The sequence below is a fragment of the Sturnira hondurensis genome, unplaced genomic scaffold, assembly GCF_014824575.4.
Source record: "Sturnira hondurensis isolate 20B ecotype Veracruz unplaced genomic scaffold, ASM1482457v3 Scaffold0006413, whole genome shotgun sequence".
NCBI classification, from domain to species: domain Eukaryota; kingdom Metazoa; phylum Chordata; class Mammalia; order Chiroptera; family Phyllostomidae; genus Sturnira; species Sturnira hondurensis.
In genome coordinates, this window is record NW_028079044.1 from 40,363,277 (window position 1) to 40,383,311 (window position 20,035).

The 20,035-nt window shown below is 40.3% G+C and overlaps 1 protein-coding gene across 4 annotated transcripts in view; it reads right to left on the reverse strand.

Moving 5' to 3' along the window:
- ENPP2 (ectonucleotide pyrophosphatase/phosphodiesterase 2) overlaps window positions 1-20,035 on the reverse strand; it is a 99,354-nt gene that overhangs the window by 38,725 nt on the left and 40,594 nt on the right. For all 4 annotated transcript variants that reach the window (XM_037048443.1, XM_037048442.1, XM_037048444.1 and 1 more), the window contains exons 5-11: window positions 19,147-19,207; window positions 17,404-17,501; window positions 17,105-17,184; window positions 16,270-16,389; window positions 7,869-7,924; window positions 2,939-3,004; window positions 2,173-2,245 (exon numbers count right to left, since the gene is read on the reverse strand). In XM_037048443.1, the coding sequence (XP_036904338.1) occupies window positions 2,173-2,245; window positions 2,939-3,004; window positions 7,869-7,924; window positions 16,270-16,389; window positions 17,105-17,184; window positions 17,404-17,501; window positions 19,147-19,207 (554 nt within the window). The remainder of the gene's footprint in view (window positions 1-2,172; window positions 2,246-2,938; window positions 3,005-7,868; window positions 7,925-16,269; window positions 16,390-17,104; window positions 17,185-17,403; window positions 17,502-19,146; window positions 19,208-20,035) is intronic.

Consider the following 20,035-nt stretch of genomic DNA (forward strand, 5'->3'; position numbering starts at 1 on the left):
TCTAATCAAAACTGTTTCACCCAGTAGAGATGTGAGAATATCCCAGTTACAAGAGGTAGTAATTCTAAAAAGAACATATCATGCATGACTACTTCCAACTCTTCATTCAAAAGGAGTACAAGAAAAATCTCCGTTTATATATTTATGAGCAAACTCAGCATAGAACCTTCGCTGCAGCAAATTAAAGCATCCTATATACACTTCATTTATCATTGCTCAGTATTTTTTTAAAAAAAACATTTCAGTCGATTTCTTGATTAAAACACACACACACACACTTGAAAGTCATTACAACTGAACTATACATATTAGAAATGCAGAGAGGTTCATTGACAAAGAATGTTTATTACTAAGCCATATAACTTTTAAGGAAATGAAGATTATAAGAACTTACTGTAAATAGCCAAATTTTGACATAAAACGTTCCATATAATTTGAACATAACTGACCACTCTGCTCAGCTCCTAGACTGAAGGGGGGTTAAATGTTCCTGTGGGTAGATTCCCTGGTCTGGGAGTCAGAAGGTCCGAGGGTCCGTCTCTAAGTTCACTTACCAGCCATGCAGCCTCGAACCTTTTTCCATCATCAGCTTCCTGCTTTTAAAAGCATGGTTATACCAAGCTGTCCCCAAAGTCCCTCTTTTGCCTCTGCCACAGGGTTTTTTAGGGAACATTATCTATGCAAAGTCAAACCGTTAAATAGGGCACATGGAACTGCTTAGAGGATTTGTTTCTTGGGGGTTTTTTTTTTCAGCATTTTACTAAAGTGTGGTTCCTTTTGTTCACTTTAATCTCAGAGAAAGCCATCCAAAAGATAAAACGGCCAGGCTTGTTCTGACAAGAATAAGATTTGTGTTTCGTGCGTGCAGATGTTTATCTCATTCTATCATTTGTGTTTCATAACCATGCCACACTGGGTAAACATCAAAGGCATAGGAAAAACAGCATCAGACTTACATGACCTCAATGATTTAAGGCAAACTAAGAATGGTTTTAAATAGCCATTAGTTTCCAGTGCTTAAAAAAAGGCATGACTGAATTAAGGTTAAAGCATTCAGAAATACTTATGGCTCCTTGGTATTTACCGTCTTCACTTAAACCTGCTATATTTTGCTTAGAGATACTTAAACTGAATGTTATCTGCATTATATGTTTCCCACTGATCCTTATGTGGAACACAACAAACTTAATTATAAACAACAGTGTTCTCATGCCTTACAAGGGAATTGAAGGCAATTTCCATCAACAAAGTTTTTGAAATTATGTTTCATCCAGAATCAAGTTGTATTATGTTGGTGTAGCCCTCACCACCCTATAATGAAAGAGTAGTGGGAAATATATAAAATACTAAAAGGTTCAGATGAGAAATGTTATGGTATTTTAAAATGATCTATGCTGAAACACTGGAAGAGTTCCATCTCTAGATGAAAAAAAAATGTAATAAAGCCTCACTATCCCCTTCTAAATTTGAGGTTGTACTGGCTACTACCTTATAAACAGGCTGCCTTCTACTAAGATTCCTTAGTGTTTGATACAGGGTGGCACGCTGCTCTGCTAACCAGATTCACTCAACAGTACTTCTCTCAGTGAAGAATCTGCTTTACTTTTGGAGACAATGGATGCGTTCATACTCTCGATTGTGCTGATGGCTTCACAGGTACATTCATCAAAACTCATGAAAGAAAATTGTCTGAGGCTATACCACGTGCCCAGTTGATGGATTGTACCTGCTCAGGCTAGTAAAGCTACTTGGCTGACCTACAATGTCTGAACTGCAGGATCCTTTTAAGGAGCTGGAAGTCCACTGCAGCGTTTTATGGTGCAGCTCTTATCTCCAGAGTCCTTCTCATTCCTGTCCCAGGGGTGGGAAATGCCAGCCTTTCTCCTTCCTTCACGTACTGACCGATGCTTGCATGCTAGGCTGGATGGCGCCCCATGAGCACTATGTCTAAAAATATACCTGAATAGCAAATCAACCTGGAAGGAAATTCCTGCAAGAGAAACAAGTACGTTGAAGATTTTTCAAAACATTTTTAGTCTTGTAATTCTTTGACTATGTATAAACCTTTCAGATACATACACCCAGAGACTCTGCACAGATCATGAAATGAAGTCAGTAAATCACGTAGCCCGGGGACACAGCCTCTCCTCAGAGAGATGATAAGCTACTAACCTCGGGGCCAAAAGGGCCATATTTGTGTCCAGAGAAATCAGGTTGCTCGGAATAGAAGGCATAGACCGAAGGCCTACAGGAAAATAGGTAGGTTCAGTGTCTCCCCAAAATACACATAACAAAGAACACCAAATATACCTACATATTAAAAAAGAAAGAACAGAAAAGAAACCTCTCATATCTATCTGGTTAATCTCCCAATTGCTATCAGTCTTCCCATGGAAGACATCACGCTTTTGTTTTTTGTTTTGTTTTGTTTTTTATTGCTTCCACAACCACCCCCACCGCAGTAACTGCCTGGTACCATCTTCAGGAATCAAAAGTCACAAAGGAAAATCTGAAACACACACTCAGGTCTTTGATCCTCAACATAACAGAGCCCAGTGACAATTCACATGGACCACACAATCTACAGCCTGAAAGAGCTACTCCATTAAAGCTAAAAGGCCTTCTTAATGCTTCCCTAATCCTTGGGATGTTGTTGGTTCATTTATCAAAGCCAGGAACTCCCTTAAGCTCTGGAGTAGTGGCCAGGATTAACAGCTGTGGCAATCCACGTAATTAAATGCTCCCCCAAACCTGCGTCGAGTGTGTCCTTCTTAGGGAGGGAACGCTGCAGGCTAAGAACCACAAAACTTAGTAACACTGAACTTTCGCTCCACTTCTATTTCACAGCCGATCTAGTTTTTCGGCCAATTCTAACCGAAAATTAAAATACACTGAAGAAAGAAGAGGAAGAGTCGGGGCGTGGGGGGGAGACAAATACCTTTCATTGTCTGGCAGGGAGAGCCACTGCAGAATGGTTAATATTCTCCGCTCGTGAGGGATGACCCTGCAGGTGAAACAAGCAAAGCATGACGGGAGTCGGTAGGGTACTAGCAGGAGGAGCGCGGTGAGAGGTTTCGCCTCCAGAAACTCCGGCCTGATGAGCACTTGCCCTTGCACCCAGGCTACGCGCTCTCTATTTACCACCATCTGTTTTCACTTCATTGTCGTGGAAGGGCCTTGTTCAAATCAGTGTTTGAACTTCGATTTCCATTTGCAACATATTACATTGCTCAACCACAGAAGAGACCGGAAACGCTGATTCACAGTCAGATGAGGAACCTGCCTTGCTGATCAGAAACGACTGCAGGCAGAAAGGACCCTGGGCTCAGAATCGTTCCTGTTTGGTGGGTAAAACTGTTAGCTGTGGCCCTAGAAAGACCAGGATTTATATCCCCAATCTGCCTCTCGGCGGTGGTGTGACCTTTCTTGACTTCTAGGCCTCTGGCCTCTTTTGGCCTCAGTTTACTGATCGGTAAAATAAAGATAATAACAAAACACACTGCACTGGTTCACTGTGAAGATCAAATAAGAAGAAAAGCAAAGGGCATGCACAGTTTCTAGCCCATTGTAAGTGCTAAAAAAAATTCTTATTTTCATTGATGTTCAGAATTAGTTATCATTCCATCTCTAAGCAGATATATGCCTTTAGAAACATGATATAATCTGAAACTTTAAGCTCCTCCTCTATAAATAAGGGGTTTAGAAAAGCATTCTTAAGATCCTCTTCTAGCTCTATAAAAATCTATCAGGAATGAGCACATATAATTATGAGACTGACAAAAAGGGTATAATCTTCATCCACAATGATTTATGTGTTTAAGTCTCATTCTGCTGTTGAAATATAATTAGCCTGAATCTGGCACTCACTTTGAGAGTGCTTGGCTAACATGATAGCCCTATATCCTTGGCTGAGTTTCATGAAGATGCTCACAAGCTGAGTGATGTCTTTACCTATAGGAAAATTTGCTTATTCTTTCCTAACAAGGAGCGCAGCATGCTTTTCTGCTCCTCCATCCAACACTGGGCATTAGAGCATGTTTAGGATGAATTCACACTAAAGCCCAAGTTTACCTGTGGTTAGTAAAAAACACTGTGGCCCAGGTGAACCCTCGTGTAAATGACTATCTCTGGGTGGTAATGCTGTGTCAATGTAGATTCATCACTTGTAGCAAAGGTACTGCTCTGGTTAAGGCCGTTGATAGTGGGAGAGGCCATGCAGGTGTGTGTCGGGGTGGGGCAGAGGGGTTATGGGAAATCTCTGTACCTAATGATCAATTTTGCTGTAAACCTGAAACTGCTCTTAGAAACCATTAAAAGTTTATCATGGAATGCTGGGTGAGCCATTTAAACATTTACTCTTTATGGATGTGAGCAAGAGAGAGCGAAGAGAAAGACAATGTTTCGGAGCTGGGGTGGAAGGCAGAAGTTGGCAGGGCATCTAGTCCAGCTGCCTCCCCCTCCTATCACCACCGGCTCCAGTCTTCTCAGATAAATCAGGCCTGTGCCACTCCTCTGGGTCTCCCTCTGCCTAAAACTATCCCACCAACCCAGAAAAGCATGTTTATCACAAAATAGGTCCTAATTTAAACAGATCCCAATGCTATTGAATAAATGTGACCTTGTTTAATATATCCTATAGTTGAGTTAGAAATGGGCATTGCGAAGTCAGGTTAATCGGTTAAGATATTTAATTCTTCAGCCTTAGAAATCCCCTGTATCTGAACAAAATAATTACATATTTTGAATTCTTGCCTAACTTTAAAAAAAGTGAATGCCTTGTCATTTTATCTTACTTCACTACCTACCTAGAAGCTGCTTTATTTTATGTAGTTGGCGTTAAGTCACACAGATGGATTCTGATCAACTCACTTGACACTAATGGAAAAATACAAGCTGTCAGAATTTGTGTCAAGTTCAGAATGCTCTCACCCTTTAACACCTTCGTTGAATGGGACTTGACCACTCCAGGGCAAGGAACAAAAACATCAGCTCTGAGGCCAGAATGTCTGGGTTTAAAGCCTGACTCCACACGTGCTGATGATGAGACTCTGGCTAGTTACCTAACCTTTCTGTGCCTCTATGAAATGATGGTAATAATATTCCCTATCTTATAAGATAGTTGTCAAAATTAAAAAGCATCCTATGTATAAAGCACTGAGAATAGTGCCTGGCACATGGAAAGAGTTTAGAAAAATATTACCTTTTATTATTAAGTACTAAATTCAGAGGTCCCAAGAGATGATACACTTATTCATGAAATATTTATTAAAAGCTTATTATGTTCAAGGCATCTGTGGGAATATAAATAAAGATACAAGATACTCCTATTACAGAGGAGTCACCCTTCTCTGCCTGGAAAGATAAGTAATTCATTCTCCTTTTTGGGCAGGGGCTGAGTGTGTGCATGTGCAGGCGGGGAGTGGGGGGTGGGAGGAGTGGGTAAGAGCATAAGACGATGATGACATTGGAGGTCTGAGTATCTATCTATTCAGCCTAAGTGTGACCTTGGGCGTGTCATTTTATCTCTCTAAGCCTTAGGGTTCCAGTCTCAAAAAGAAGGTATTGGGCAAAGTGGTCTTTAAATTTCCTAGGAGTTCTAGATTATTTTTATGAAACATCCACAGAACAAACAAGACATGGCCCTGACTCATTCGTGTTTCACATGCAGTTCAGAGCCACCACAAATAAATATGACAAAGGAAGAACAGATGTCCACACAGAAAGGAAAAATGGGGCTCACGCTGTTTTCTTGACCATCACCGATTGATACAGAATATGTCATGAGACCTTGTACTTTAGACATGGTCAGACAAAAGAGGAAGAATGGAAAACGAAGAACTAGGTTAAGTATTTAGTGATAAAGGAAAACAGATTACCTTTGGATGTGCGTACCCATTATCTGGTCAATGTGGTGAGAAGTGATGTGAATTTAAAAAATAGCATTTACTGGTTGTTTTCTATGTCATAAGTATCCTACTAAGCACTTTAAATAAGTTAACTCCTACCTTCACAACACCGTACGATGAAGATACTACTATTGCCGTTGAAAAAGGAGGAAATTGATTTGCGAAGAGATTAAATCACCTGACCCAAGTCCACAATCTATTAAGTGGCAGAGCTGTGGTTAGAATCAACCTAAACACTCATATGTAAAAGGAATATTGCCCTTGGGCATGAATTAACACTAAAAAACCATGTAATGGAGCATCAGCCAAGGAGGATTTGAAATGAAATACTGTCACTCAAAAAGCAAAGATAATTCTAGGTTGCAGTACAGAGCCATGTTAAAAGATGGCCTTCCAAGTCTATGGCTTAAATGTGCTGTTAAATTTGAAATTTGCCCAAATGTACTATGCGTAGATTTCCTTGACAAATATTCCATTAACCAACTGGGAGTAGGACCGTTTTCATTAAGTTATAAAAAGAGGTTTTAAAAAGAAAGAAAAAGATGGATCCTAGTCACTTCCAAGCTGGGGAGACACAAGAATGGCCTGAGAAGAGCAGCACAACTACAGACATCACGGGGGGACTCGGAAGCCACCTACAAGTGGTTTGGCCTGGGTGGAGAAAACCGCCATTCAGAACCAGAACACTGGGTCTTTTCAATGAAGCTTCGCAGCAGTTTCGGGGGGGTAAGGGTGGGTCTGAGTATTAATTATGTTGTTGGCTCTTCTCCATTTTGCCAGGCAAATACCTTGTCCAACAGAAGAAATCACTTCTGTAAGTATCTGGGACTGTCAAGGTGCAAAAAAAAAAAGTGTAATGCACAAGACTAAATTGGTAAATCAATGCGCCACTTACACGAGGCAAAGCAGTGTTGTGTTCGACATGCCCACGTGGATTTTGCTCAACTCAGAAAACCTCTTTTTTAAAAAAGGGAGAAATGACTTTTAAAGGGATACTCTGTCTCAGCTTCAAGTCACCCAACCCAATTTCAACTTCGCCATTCAAATCTGAAAAGGCTACTTTTATTCCTGGATTTGGAGAATAGAGGCAGCACCATTCTGGGTGAATTTAAAACAGTGATGGTTGCCAGCACACTACTATTATGGCATAGTCAGATTTTTGTTAAGGAATACGAGGCAAACACAGAAACAGCTTTAGGTGGTTTAAAAAAAATAAAAAGACAGAAAGAACATCTCAGTGAGAACAAAATCCCCATGAAAGTTGAAACAGGTTCCTTCTTTTCACTACAGACCTTAAAAATAATCAACATGTTGACCCTTGTGTTGGTTCAGTTTCTTCTGCCTTACACACATGAATTACTAATCTCCCCATCACCTCTGTGGGGGAGAGAAGTGGTACCATTTTTCTAATTAGGGAAACCCTGAGGTTCAGTGGGAAAGGGGGTGGAAACAGAGGCTTCCCCTTGTCTCCTGTCTGGAATGGCCAATCTCTAAACCACTACATCAGCCTGAGAGCACACTAGATTGCTGAAGTTGTGAACCAAAATAAATACAGTGTGTTATGATATATCTATAGAAAATGACAATACAAACTACAGCAATAAGTAGTCTAAGAAATACACATTCCCTGAGTGACAAGTTACCAGAAACCTATAAAAGGGGACTGAAAAATCTAAAGAGTGAATAGAAGAAAAAGAAAAATCTTCCTTATATTCTATTAAGAAAAAATGTCATAAAAGAGAGATAGAAGAAGAAGAGAGGGTGGAAGGAGGGTGTAGAAGGGGGACTGGAAAGAGGACTTCTGGAAAAATAACTGGAAGGTCATTTTAAATCAGAAAATATTCAGAAGTTCAGGTTCTTGTACATTTAACTTAACTGGCATAAAATCAAATCAAATCAGTGTTTCATAAACCGAATCATAATTGTAATTTTACAAACATTGACAAAATAAAGGTAACTTACACAGACCAGAAGAATGTCCCAGCTTTCACCCCTTGCTTGGTGGCCGTAATCCATAGCTAATGAGGAATATAAGAGGTTTAGAACATGTTCTGAGTTTTGGTCAAAGGAGAAAAATAGATTTAACATATATTATATCCATTATCTTACACCTTACCCACACCACACCATAAATTTCACATTATCTGCGACCATGATTCTCTCACATCTGGAAATCAGAATCATTATTTCCATAAATGTTATTTGATATGTTCACTGCAAAGGCTTTCAAAAGCTCTGCTATGATTCCAGTGGCATTTTTAACTCTTATTTCATCTCAAAAGTCTCTTCTGTACCTTTATTATCGGATCATTGTTTTGAACGTCACACGTATATGGAGGAATTCTAATCATCAAAGGACCCAAGGGTAGACCATATGTGTTCTTTACCGTTGAAAGCCTACAGAGCAGAATCCCAGTTTGGTACACAGATGTGGGGAACTTGGAACCTAGCTTTGCATTATTTTGTTTTAAACTAGGAGTTTAATGTGAGTGAAAAGGAAAAAAGGGTTTGTTTTTTTTTTATTCTGGATTTTCCCTTGTATCTTCTACTTAGCCTGTTAGTAAGTGGAATTTTAAAAATGAGTTCCTGGAGTAAGTTAGGTGAACCAAGCATTTCATTAAGGCTTTTAAAATATTCTTCCCACCCCATGCTGTTGAGAGGCAGCAGATAAGGGCAGTTAGGAGCCTGAGCTCTACACCTAGGTAGCTGGATTCTAAGCCCTGTCTCTGCCATTCACCAGCCACATAGCCCTCCAGCAAGTTCCTTAAGCTCCCTGTGCTTCAGTCTCCTTTAAAAATAGAGATAATATTACCTCACACATAGGATTGTTCTAAGCTTTGAGGAGTTAATACACTTAAAGTCCTTAAAAGAGTGTCTTAGCATTTGGTAAACACTGGATCAACTTTAGTCTTAACTATTATGCAATGATGGAAATAAATGCAATCGAGTTATTCTAGGAACATTAAAAACAACTTCAGATGGCCAGTGTCCCATCAAACACAAGTCTGGAAGAAGAAAACCATTCACTTCAGGAAGCCAACGGGAAGAAGTGTGGCTTGTTTGCTATAGACCAAAGCAAAAATGGTCTAGGAATCGCGGCCACTCCCTTTCCTGGTTTCTTTGCATCCAGACTCTGAGAGGGACTCACTGACTCTAGGGAAAACATTTGGTTTTTGCAATCAAAGGGGTCATCAGGAGGCGTGAAGCATGGAGGACCTTGGCCATGGGCTCAGAAGGGTCTAAGATGCCTGGCCTGGGAGAGCGCTGAAAAGATTCCCAGCTCCTTGGTGGGGACCTAAAATCCCCAGCTCCCCCAAAATTGCAGCTATTGCAGCTGGCAAATGAGGGATAAGGCAAGAGAACCTGTGTACCCTGTTAGGTCCTGGATATAGCATCAGCCTGGGAGAACTGGGGTCCCATTGGGATGCATCCGAGAGATAAGGATCTCACATTGCTCCAAGCAGCATTCCAGGGTTTGGTCCAGGGTTTGGTATATTCCACTGTATGTACAAACTCTGCCAGGCCCAGGTGCCCCAGCCTAAACAGGATTCAAAACGTGTCCTGGAGTTTCATTCATTCATGTTCCAACTAGCAAATGGAGCTCCACTCCTTCACGCCTCCACGAGCAAGAAGATGCAGTCAAACCAGGTGGTGGACACCCCACAGATGCCTCGAAAACCGGACCAGATCCCGGAGAGACCAATGTCTCCTGTTCAGTGATCTGTTTCCATACTCACTTTAACTCCAGGGACACAGCCTAGAGTGTTCGTATCCAACCAACTTCCTTGAAAATTGAATGGTTTTCTATTTTCAAGAAAGCTGTACTAGGTGATATTTGGCCGGCATGAAAGACAAGATCAACCTGGGATTTTCAATGAAATTTTTTTTAAGCAATTTTGTCAAAAATGACGACCCCGCATTTTGAAACGTTGTATAGTATCGTGGCACACATGCTGATGTCGCCATTATCCGGGCAACAGGAAGCCCTATAAATAACTTTTAGGTCAGAAACACTGGAGAGAAGAGATCCCCAGAAGCGGCCTCGGTGGCGGTGGGAGGAGGCAGCCCTGGGAGAGAAGACAGAAGCGGATGTGTGAAAGCATCAATGGCAAAACCAGGATCGTTTGTTTTTTACACGTCCCTGTAGTCCCCAAATTTTTGTAATCAGAAAAAAAGGTAACCAACTGTACCTTTAACTGTAACCAATGTAAACTATGAAGACAATTTAAACGTTTAAAGTTTTTATTTCTTCTCCAAAAAAAAAAAAAAAAAGAAGCAAATCATTTCTCCCTGCTTCTTGGTAGATCATGCTGACCATACTTTCTGAAAGAAAATGGGAGCGTGGTCAGAAAAGTGCAAACAGAGAACAGATAGAACAAATAAGAGGGCGTACTTTAAATGGAACACACACACACATTTAAAAATCTCGAACCAGAGAATTCTAGCAGTAATGAAGCTCACCTGTCTCGTTTAGCAAAAGGTACTAGACTGAGGCCTAAAGTTCGTAAGTTAAATCAGATCATAAGCAGCTATAAAAGCTCCTTTGCATGTCATATGTGTTTATTCTATTTCAGAAGTTCAATCTAGTAATTATGGGGTGAGGGGGAGGGAAGACACTAAATCGTGGGTCCAAAAGAAGAAAAGTGAAAAAAGAGCCTCTGAGCTAAAAAAAAAAAGAGAGAGAGAGAGAGAAAGAAAGACAAATCCCTAGTTCCTTGCTAATTCAGAGAAACGGGATCATGATTCTCTGAATGTGAATGTAGTTTCTTCAGAGACTGGTAAAACACAGCTAAACAAAGATGAGATGAGAAGACACTAGGTTTAGACACACCCAACTTTAAGCCCCAAGTTTTATCCATTTTCCTGCTTGNTTCAATGGATTTTTTTTTTAAAGCAATTTTGTCAAAAATGATGACCCCGCATTTTGAAACGTTGTATAGTATCGTGGAACACATGCTGATGTCACCATTATCCGGGCAACAGGAAGCCCTATAAATAACTCTTAGGTCAGAAACACTGGAGAGAAGAGATCCCCAGAAGTGGCCTCGGTGGCGGTGGGAGGAGGCAGCCCTGGGAGAGAAGACAGAAGCGGATGTGTGAAAGCATCCCAATGGCAAAACCAGGATCGTTTGTTTTTCACACGTCCCTGTAGTCCCCCAATTTTTGTAATCAGAAAAAAAGGTAACCCACTGTACCTTTAACTGTAACCAATGTAAACTATGAAGACAATTTAAACGTTTAAAGTTTTTATTTCTTCTCCAAAAAAAAAAAAAAGAAGCAAATCATTTCTCCCTGCTTCTTGGTAGATCATGCTGACCATACTTTCTGAAAGAAAATGGGAGCGTGGTCAGAAAAGTGCAAACAGAGAACAGATAGAACAAATAAGAGGGCGTACTTGAAATGGAACACACACAGACATTTAAAAATCTTGAACCAGAGAATTCTAGCAGTAATGAAGCTCACCTGTCTCGTTTAGCAAACGGTACTAGACTGAGGCGTAAAGTTCGTAAGTTAAATCAGATCATAAGCAGCTATAAAGCCTCCTTTGCATGTCATATGTGTTTATTCTATTTCAGAAGTTCAATCTAGTAATTATGGGGTGAGGGGGAGGGAAGACACTAAATCGTGGGTCCAAAAGAAGAAAAGTGAAAAAAGAGCCTCTGAGCTAAAAAAAAAAAGAGAGAGAGAGAGAGAAAGAAAGACAAATCCCTAGTTCCTTGCTAATTCAGAGAAACGGGATCATGATTCTCTGAATGTGAATGTAGTTTCTTCAGAGACTGGTAAAACACAGCTAAACAAAGATGAGATGAGAAGACACTAGGTTTAGACACACCCAACTTTAAGCCCCAAGTTTTATCCATTTTCCTGCTTGATCTCTAGGTCAAGTTTTCAACATCGAATGTTGAAAACAGAGTTTTCCAACATCTATGTCCTGGATGCTCTAGTTTAAAAAGGAGATACATGGGAATAATATTGTACCTTTTTGATATGTTATCAGGAATAAAAAATGATAATTAAAAAAAAAGTTTTTCCCTTGCAACCAGAAAGATTTAAATGTGAAATCAAACGCTTTCTCAAATTAAGTGAAGGATGTAGCTTCACGAGAAGGACAGAAGTTTTGAAAAAGAAAATAAGCAAAAACCATTTTTCAAAACCATGAATCTCAGTCACAGTCTTTTTAGCAGCTCTTTGCAGAGAAACGATTCCCATGCATTAAAAAGCATGGAGGCAGGACAAACGGAATTCTGGGAAACCGGAGGGAGGGGTGGGGCGATAGTATGCGCAGAAGGAAATCAACTACTGAGATTCAAGGGTCAGAACAAACTAAGGATGTGAGGGTTGTCAGATGATCCAGTAGAAGAGACTGTGGACCAGGGTGGCTCTTTCCACGAGGTTAGGGCCAAAGAAGGAGAATTGACGAAGTACAGGAAGGAAGTACAGGAAGGCAATACAGGCAAACGAGCCGCACATGGGGGTGCAGAACACAGTCAGCCCAAACACAGTAGAGACACACCTCCATGTGTCAAGCTGTGGGGTAGGTCCCAAGACTAATGAAATACATAAATCCAGGTCCTACCCTCACAGGGCCCACGGTCGAAAGCAGGCATGTGAATAATTTCAAAAGGATATGGTCCAATTTATGACAGAAGTAATATGAAAACCCAAAGGAGGGTCTCTGAGCTTAGCCAGGGCTGAAGGAGCTTAGTGAGGGCCTCCTGGGGGTTGGTATTTCGACCAAAAATTGGAAGATAAATAAGGGTGTAGGAAAGGGATCAGGTGAGCAGAGTCCATCCTGAGCATGTTAAGATACAATCAAAAGAGAAGGAAATACAGATTTCGAGCAGTATATGGAAAAGAAACAACAGAGTAAAGAAAAGATACAGTTTTCCTGAGAAGAAAGCAAAGCCTCCCACTGTGGGGACAATGAAATAGAAGGCGGTATGCTATGGAACTTGCACTTTCCATCCAGCCGCTCCCTTTGGCCTGGAAGTTCACTCCTGTTCTAATGCCATTCTTCTCTTTGCTGTCTCTTTCTAGAACATGCCATCTTCCTTGGGATCCACTCAGTGCATCACACACTACTGGCAGAAAGCAACAGTAGGCCTGGCAACTTGAAAAGTGATGAGAATGTAACCACTCCTCTTAGAAATGCCTTCCTCCGGAAATTCGGGCTCCGGGAGACTTGCATCTGGGGCGTGGGGACAGTGTGGGACTGCTTTCTCAGGTCCCCTCACATAGTGGGCCTCTTGCGGCCTCATTCATTCTCCCCTTTGCTGAGCCCAGATTTAAACAGAACAGGGAATTGCCCCTGAGATACTGTTAGTATGAGAAATTGCAAAGTTACACTAGAGAGAATTTTCAAAGAAACAAATACACTTAAAAAACTCCATTAAGAGGATTAAACATACTTTAAAACAATAACAACAAAAGGGATTCCATTAAAACATGTATGAGAAATGTAAGGTCACAAAGTGAATGACAACTTTTAATAGTACATTTTAAAGACTGACAAATTCGAAGCAGAGTCAACTTTGCTGAACTGGCTATATCAGGGTTAAAAAAAATAAATTAAATTATAGAAATTATTTTGGAAAGCCTAATGGTGAGATTCAAATTTTCATATGGACACTGAACAAATGTTTGATCCCATCTTTTAGATTTTAAACTAGGATATGAGTGGTTCTTATTTGCCATTTAATCTGACCCTTATATTACTATTTAACCAAATGTCTTTCACGATTTAATCACTCAGAAAAAGTAATCTGAGTTTAATTTAATTACCTAAGATTTTTACTTTTTATACATATTTTTATTATAGTTTTATAATTTTTTTACTCCAATTATTTTGTCACTGATGATTCTGTAGAATGTACAACCCTCTGAGAAGATGATATAAATGTTTAAGAATATTTATTCATGCTCAACTTCTCTCATATTACTTGTAGTTTCTTCCACCCTTATACTGTAGTTTCTTATAGTGTCTGACTACATGCTTTTCCTATATGCCAAATTTCAGTAAAGCATGTCTTTAAATCATAGTACTATATTCCTTGGAATCCTTAGTCTGGCATCTTATTCAAGAAGATAGACAGAAACACAAATCAGTTTCACCACAAATCTTGGTCAGCACTAGGAAAGTACTAAACTTGGTCAAATGTGTCAACTTTGAGAGTTAATAAGGAAACAGGCAAACAGTCGAAACAGAGACCTCGCTTCATAGGGCAAGTTAATAGTGTTCCCTCAGCTCTGTTTCTGCCGAAGGTAATGAACGTGTGGACTCATCTTCTGAGTCATGCCAACCCAGAGGAAACCTAATGTCAACATTTGGGGTCAGGCGATCCAATTTGATAAAATTGCTATTTATCTCCATATCCTCTGTGGTTCCAGGCAAGCCGGCTTCCATGACAAAATTAATAGAAAAGACCAACAAGCAAGAGCTTGGTGGGGTTTCAATTTCAATCATTTTATTTACACAGAAACTGATGCTCTCGCATAAACTTTGTTTGTGAAATCCACCCCGTAAACACATTTCACTTTGTCCCAACCCGGGTCATCACAGACTCCTGGGAGTCCGACCCAAATAAGGAGGGCGGAATCAGAACCTCTCCTATAAAGAAACACTTCCACAGACTCACAAGAAGTCTTCCTTGTGAGTGTTTATTTTTTTAAATGAAAAGTCCATATTTAACCTTGTACACTGATTTATTATGCGATATAAATATTTTTTCACAAATGGCCTTTTCTCAGAGAAGAGGTCATTTTTTTCTTACTTTACATTCTCCATTCTGCCCATAGATTGTGGCAAACATCTCCAGGCATGAGATCATGTGGGGGCGGTAGACACATGGACGTATGCAGATGCTGTCGCCTCTCATGGCGGTTGCCCGGAGGCCTCCCAGCCCTCCTTCCCAACCAGGGCCCCGGGGAGCCGCAGCCCTGATCACAGCAGAGGAGATGGAACCTTTGCCATCCTTCTCCCATGGGTTTCCGATCGATTGTGTGGGCTGGGATGTGCTCCTGTGGGGACTCTAATCCCCTTGCGCACAGTCATGTACACTTAGCTCAGTTCCACACATTCACCAGTCACGGCTTTAGGTTGCTGCTTTGCTTGCATCTGACCAAAGCAAGTTGCCTAACCACACACACAGTCACTGGAAAAATAGTACGCAGAAAGCCACCTACACCCTTTTTTACTTTCTGCCCAGGCATTTAATCTGAAGTAAGCAAAATGATTTCTTTCAAAGTATTAATTTGTTGGTCTAGAATCAAGGTAGAATTTCAGCTATTTTTTAATAATTATTTTATTTATTTATTTTTAGAGAGAGGGAAAAGAGGGAGAAAGAGAGAGAAACATTGATGTGGTTGCCCCTCCTGTGCCCCCCACTGGAAACCTGGCCTGCAACGCAGGCATGTGTCCTGACTGGGAATCCAACAGGCAACTCTTTGGCTTACAGGCCTGTGTTCAATCCACTGAGCCACACTAGCCAAGGCTGAATTTCACCTACTATATGGAAATTCCAAAACTTTTTTAAAAATTGGGTTAAACAAAAGAGTGGGTTTACTGTAGGTTTCACTGAGTTCCCTTTTTTCATCAAGTTTCCCTATTTCTGTTCACATGTCACCTCGGCCAAAATTTTGGGTCTCAGGCATGCAGTGAATATAGTCATTCACTTCTTGTTTCATTGTACCCCCAAATCTAGTAAATCAATAAGATCCAGCTCTTCCTTCTTCAAAATGTTTCTGAAACTCATCCCCAGGTCACTATTTCTACCATCGTCACCCTAATGAAGAAGATACTTATCATCTCACATTTTTATAATCACAATGTCACATAAACATGCACACATATATACACACGCAGACATAAACACATGAAATATACATTATAGATGCACATGCATACATATATTAACACAGTATATATGCATATATAGGAATACGTATACATATCATCTACACACATATACACATACAGGCAGGGCAGAGTAGGTTTACAGTTGTTTGTCTGGAAAATAACACAATAATTAACAAATAATTCAAGAATAAACTGTTTTGCATACTCACAACTATAAACTGACTTTTATCTCACCTTGGATACTGTGCACACACACACCCAAACATACATACAAAAATAACATACATACATACACAAATAACAAATAACATACATACACATACATACACAAATAACATGCATACATACATGCATACACAAATAACATACATACATACATACATACACAAATAACAAAAGAAAGAAACATCACCAATGATGAAACAATCACAAACAGCATTTTGCAGGTAACCCATTGGGGTGAAATGTTTCCGTGCACAGAGGCACACGCGAAAGTGCGGAACTTACCGGCTGGCCTCCCCACCACCTGTGATTGAACTTCTCTCGCCCTCGAAGATGGAAAGTGGCATCAAAGACAGGGTCGTACATTGAATTGCCAACAATTCCATGTGATTCTGGATACAGCCCCTTTGAGTGTACAAGGAAATGGATCACTAAAATAGCAACACAATAATTCCTACACATCATCAATTTTCTTATCATAGGCTTTATAGCAATAATTAATTCCAAATTTATATGTTATATATGTGTCTAAGCAAACATAAATATTGTCTATGCACTGATTGTAAACCAACTAAGAAACCTGACATTATTATTAAGAGATTAATACTTGGGTCTTTTGAATGGTTGCAATTTAATATAATGACAACAATTTTTATTAAAACAAACTAACCTTTAACTGAAATGTATTTATGTGCCGCCAAAAAAAAACTCCCTTTTTTAATACATTTTTTGCAGTTTTATTTCTAACCCTAAACCAAAAAATAATAATAATTCAATAAATTAAGCGTGTTTTTAAAGAAGAAAGCAAGGTGGAATTGGAAGTATCTGAAAATGAACACACAGCAGCTCTGAAGTCCGTATTTTTACTTGAAAACTCAGAAAACGCACAACAGCTCCTGTGGTGTCTGAGGGAGGTTTAATGTGTGTGTTTAGACGGAATGGTCCTGCAAAACCAGCTTCAGTCTTAAAGCTGCCGTGACACTGGGCACTGACAAGGCCGCAAAAGGTGTTTTCCAAGAACAGCCGAGGCAGAGAGGACGGGACACAGAAAGGTTTTCTCTGGACACTAAGGAACACGCAATCAGCCCTCTGGTCTCTACCATTTGAAAAGAATACTCACAGTGGCCAAGGTGTACAAGTTGGGGAAAGTCTTCGTCGGGTACACGGGCCTCATGTAAGGAGAGTGAGTACCGCAAGACCCTGGAGACAAGATCGGGACGGGAGAACCAACAGAAATCACTCCGTGCAGAGAACCCACTTTATAAACTCTCACAGGCATTCATTAGCCTTCACTTTCATACTGCAAATAATAAAATGCATTTCAAGCGGCGCGTCCACAGGTCTCCCAGCCCCCAGCTGAGCACTCACTTTGCCGACCACGGATGACAGATGAGAGAACACAGTGTGGAAGCGACTTACTGAGTTTTTCGATGTTAGGCATGACCTTGCTGCCCTTCTTCATGTATGAGGCACGGAAGCCATCCACGGAGAAGATGATTAATGGAGGGCGAACGAACCTTAAACAGTACCACATTAAAGCTTTAGAAAAATCATCGCCACAGAGTCTCCATGATGCCAAGTCATTCTCAATAACTGGGACCAAGGATTTCCAAGATGAAACCTCAAGTGAAGAGATCGGTACAAGCCTGGGCTCCCAGCCATGTACCACTTGTGGTGCCTGAAGTTCAGAGCTAAGTGACCAAAGTCATAAAGCAGCCAGGGCAGGGGATTACTCCCCCTAATGCACTCCCTCCACGGCTGCCTCTCACACGGCGAACAAGGCTTTTTACTATGCAAAAAACTTACCTCTGCTGAGACTATGTTTTCTCTCACTTGCTACCTGGAAAACATCTACTCGTTTTTTAAAACCCAGCTTAAGTTTTCCCCTTCTGTAATATCAGTTGTCCACACTCCTAAATTTCTTTAAGATTATTCGTTCACCCCTCATTTATCATTTACATATGTTCTATCAGAGTGTACTGTTCTGTTAACATGTTTATCTCCTTCACCAATTTCAACACAGTTTGTGTCTCACTCGTCTTTCTATTTTCTGGACCCGTGGGAGGGCTACGTTAATATTTAGCACAGGAGTGAATGAATATGAAATTGAGACAGCAGCATTCCTGTCACTAGAACTAAGCTCTAGTAAAAATTAATTTAGGCTTAATTATATAATCATTGCAAAAAATAATTACATTATTGGAAACCTCTAAAAAGTTAATTAATACAGGACTAGACTAGCCGTCTACCTAGGGCAGGATCTGATTCGATAGGCCCTTTGTTATATTCTAAACATATAGTTGTTTAATCAGACTTGAGAATACTAGCCTGTGTACAAAACTGTTGCTAATAGCTTAATGATAATTCGGCAAGGATAGGCTTGAGTTTCTTTGAAGTCACATAAAGAGCAAGGCATATTTTAAATAGAAAGCATTTAGAACAATGATCTGTAAGAGTTCATTATTATCATTGCCATTATTTAACAAGGCTTGTGTCACTTAGAATGGTTGTTCCTCAAACAGAACTGACTACATTTTAGACGGTCAGAAACGCCTGCCCTCCCAATCTAAGAGCCCAGGGGAGTTCAGGCAGCCCATGAACGTTAAAAAGGAGATCAAAATCAAGACAATATCTAAATACTTGGATTTCGTGCCCCAAGCTAAGCTTAAAACAAAACATACCCTCGAACAAATGCATTTGTGAAAACACATTTGTTGAAGATGTATTTCCTGCCCGGCTTTTTAAGGGGCCATGAATTTTCAACAGTCTCCTGAAAGGCATCATACGCGCCTTATGCTGGTCACACCCGAGCTGCGGGGTATCCCTTCACTTCAGCGGGTTGTCAAGTTTCTGCAGCATCTGGTAGGAGTTACCATCTTGGATGATATTTCTGAAAAGTTCCAGCATCTTTCCCTCAGCCCAGCCCACCCCCCAAAAAGGCAAAAGCCTCCCTTCAGTGGGGAGAAAACGAGAAAAGGTTTCTTTCCTTCTTAAGTGATATTTAGATTCACTTTGTGAAATCTTCAGCTAAGGTGGACATGAGCTTGCCTGTGTAAGAGGACTTCAGTTGGATATTCTTTTTAACTGTTTATCCCTCTCTATCCTGTGATATTTTATCAATTGATCAAGTACATTTTTATATTCTTCATGAAATACACTTACCCTGCAGGGCATTCTGCTGTCTTGATTTCCTCACAGTCATCATCCACCCAATGTGACTCTCCTATAAGAGAAATGGGTGAATTTATTGGTGAATCAAATGAAAAATGCCATCCAGAGGCTTGACAAGCACCATTCCAGGATCTGTGTCCTGGTTGACACGTGTATTATGAGACAGCATCTATAAAGAAACTGAAATACAGCCTCGTGTCTGGTTTGGCTTCCTAAAGTACACTCGTACACAATGAGAAAGCCAAGATTTAATAACCCCAAGTGAAGTTTATGGAAACCTTCGAAGTCTAAATGGTTTCTAAATAAAAACACCAGCAGCGTCAGTGAATAAAACACTATGTTTGTTTCCCTCCAGAAATAAACTGTTTGGCCATTAGAGGGAACATTCTTCTCTCCACCACCAAACATCTCAAAGCCATAGGAAGTACGGCACAACCTCCCTTAGACTGGGCAACAGGGCAGAGAATGCACAGGGGTGATGACTGGAAGATGCCATAGGTGATTTGCCAGTGTATCTGTGTACAGCCCTGGAATTCAGGAATACAAACCGTGCTATCTCAATAGAGCCATCTGGAACAGTGTCGACAATTAAAATAAAGGGAAAAAATGCTATATTTCACTTTTATCTTCCACCAAGATCTCAGAGCATAACCCTCTCTCTCCTAAGTTACCCCATGGAGAACAGAGAAGAGAAAGAACTCATATCAAAACTGTGGCTCCCCTTAGAGGAAATAAAAATTATCCATATCTATATAAATGTTTTTAGTTCTTTAATTTATGCTTATGCATTAAAAATATAACTCTAGGAAGCAATAATGATATTTGTATGTAAAATAATACCCTAGAACATGATCATCAGTTTTGTTTCTAAATAGAAATA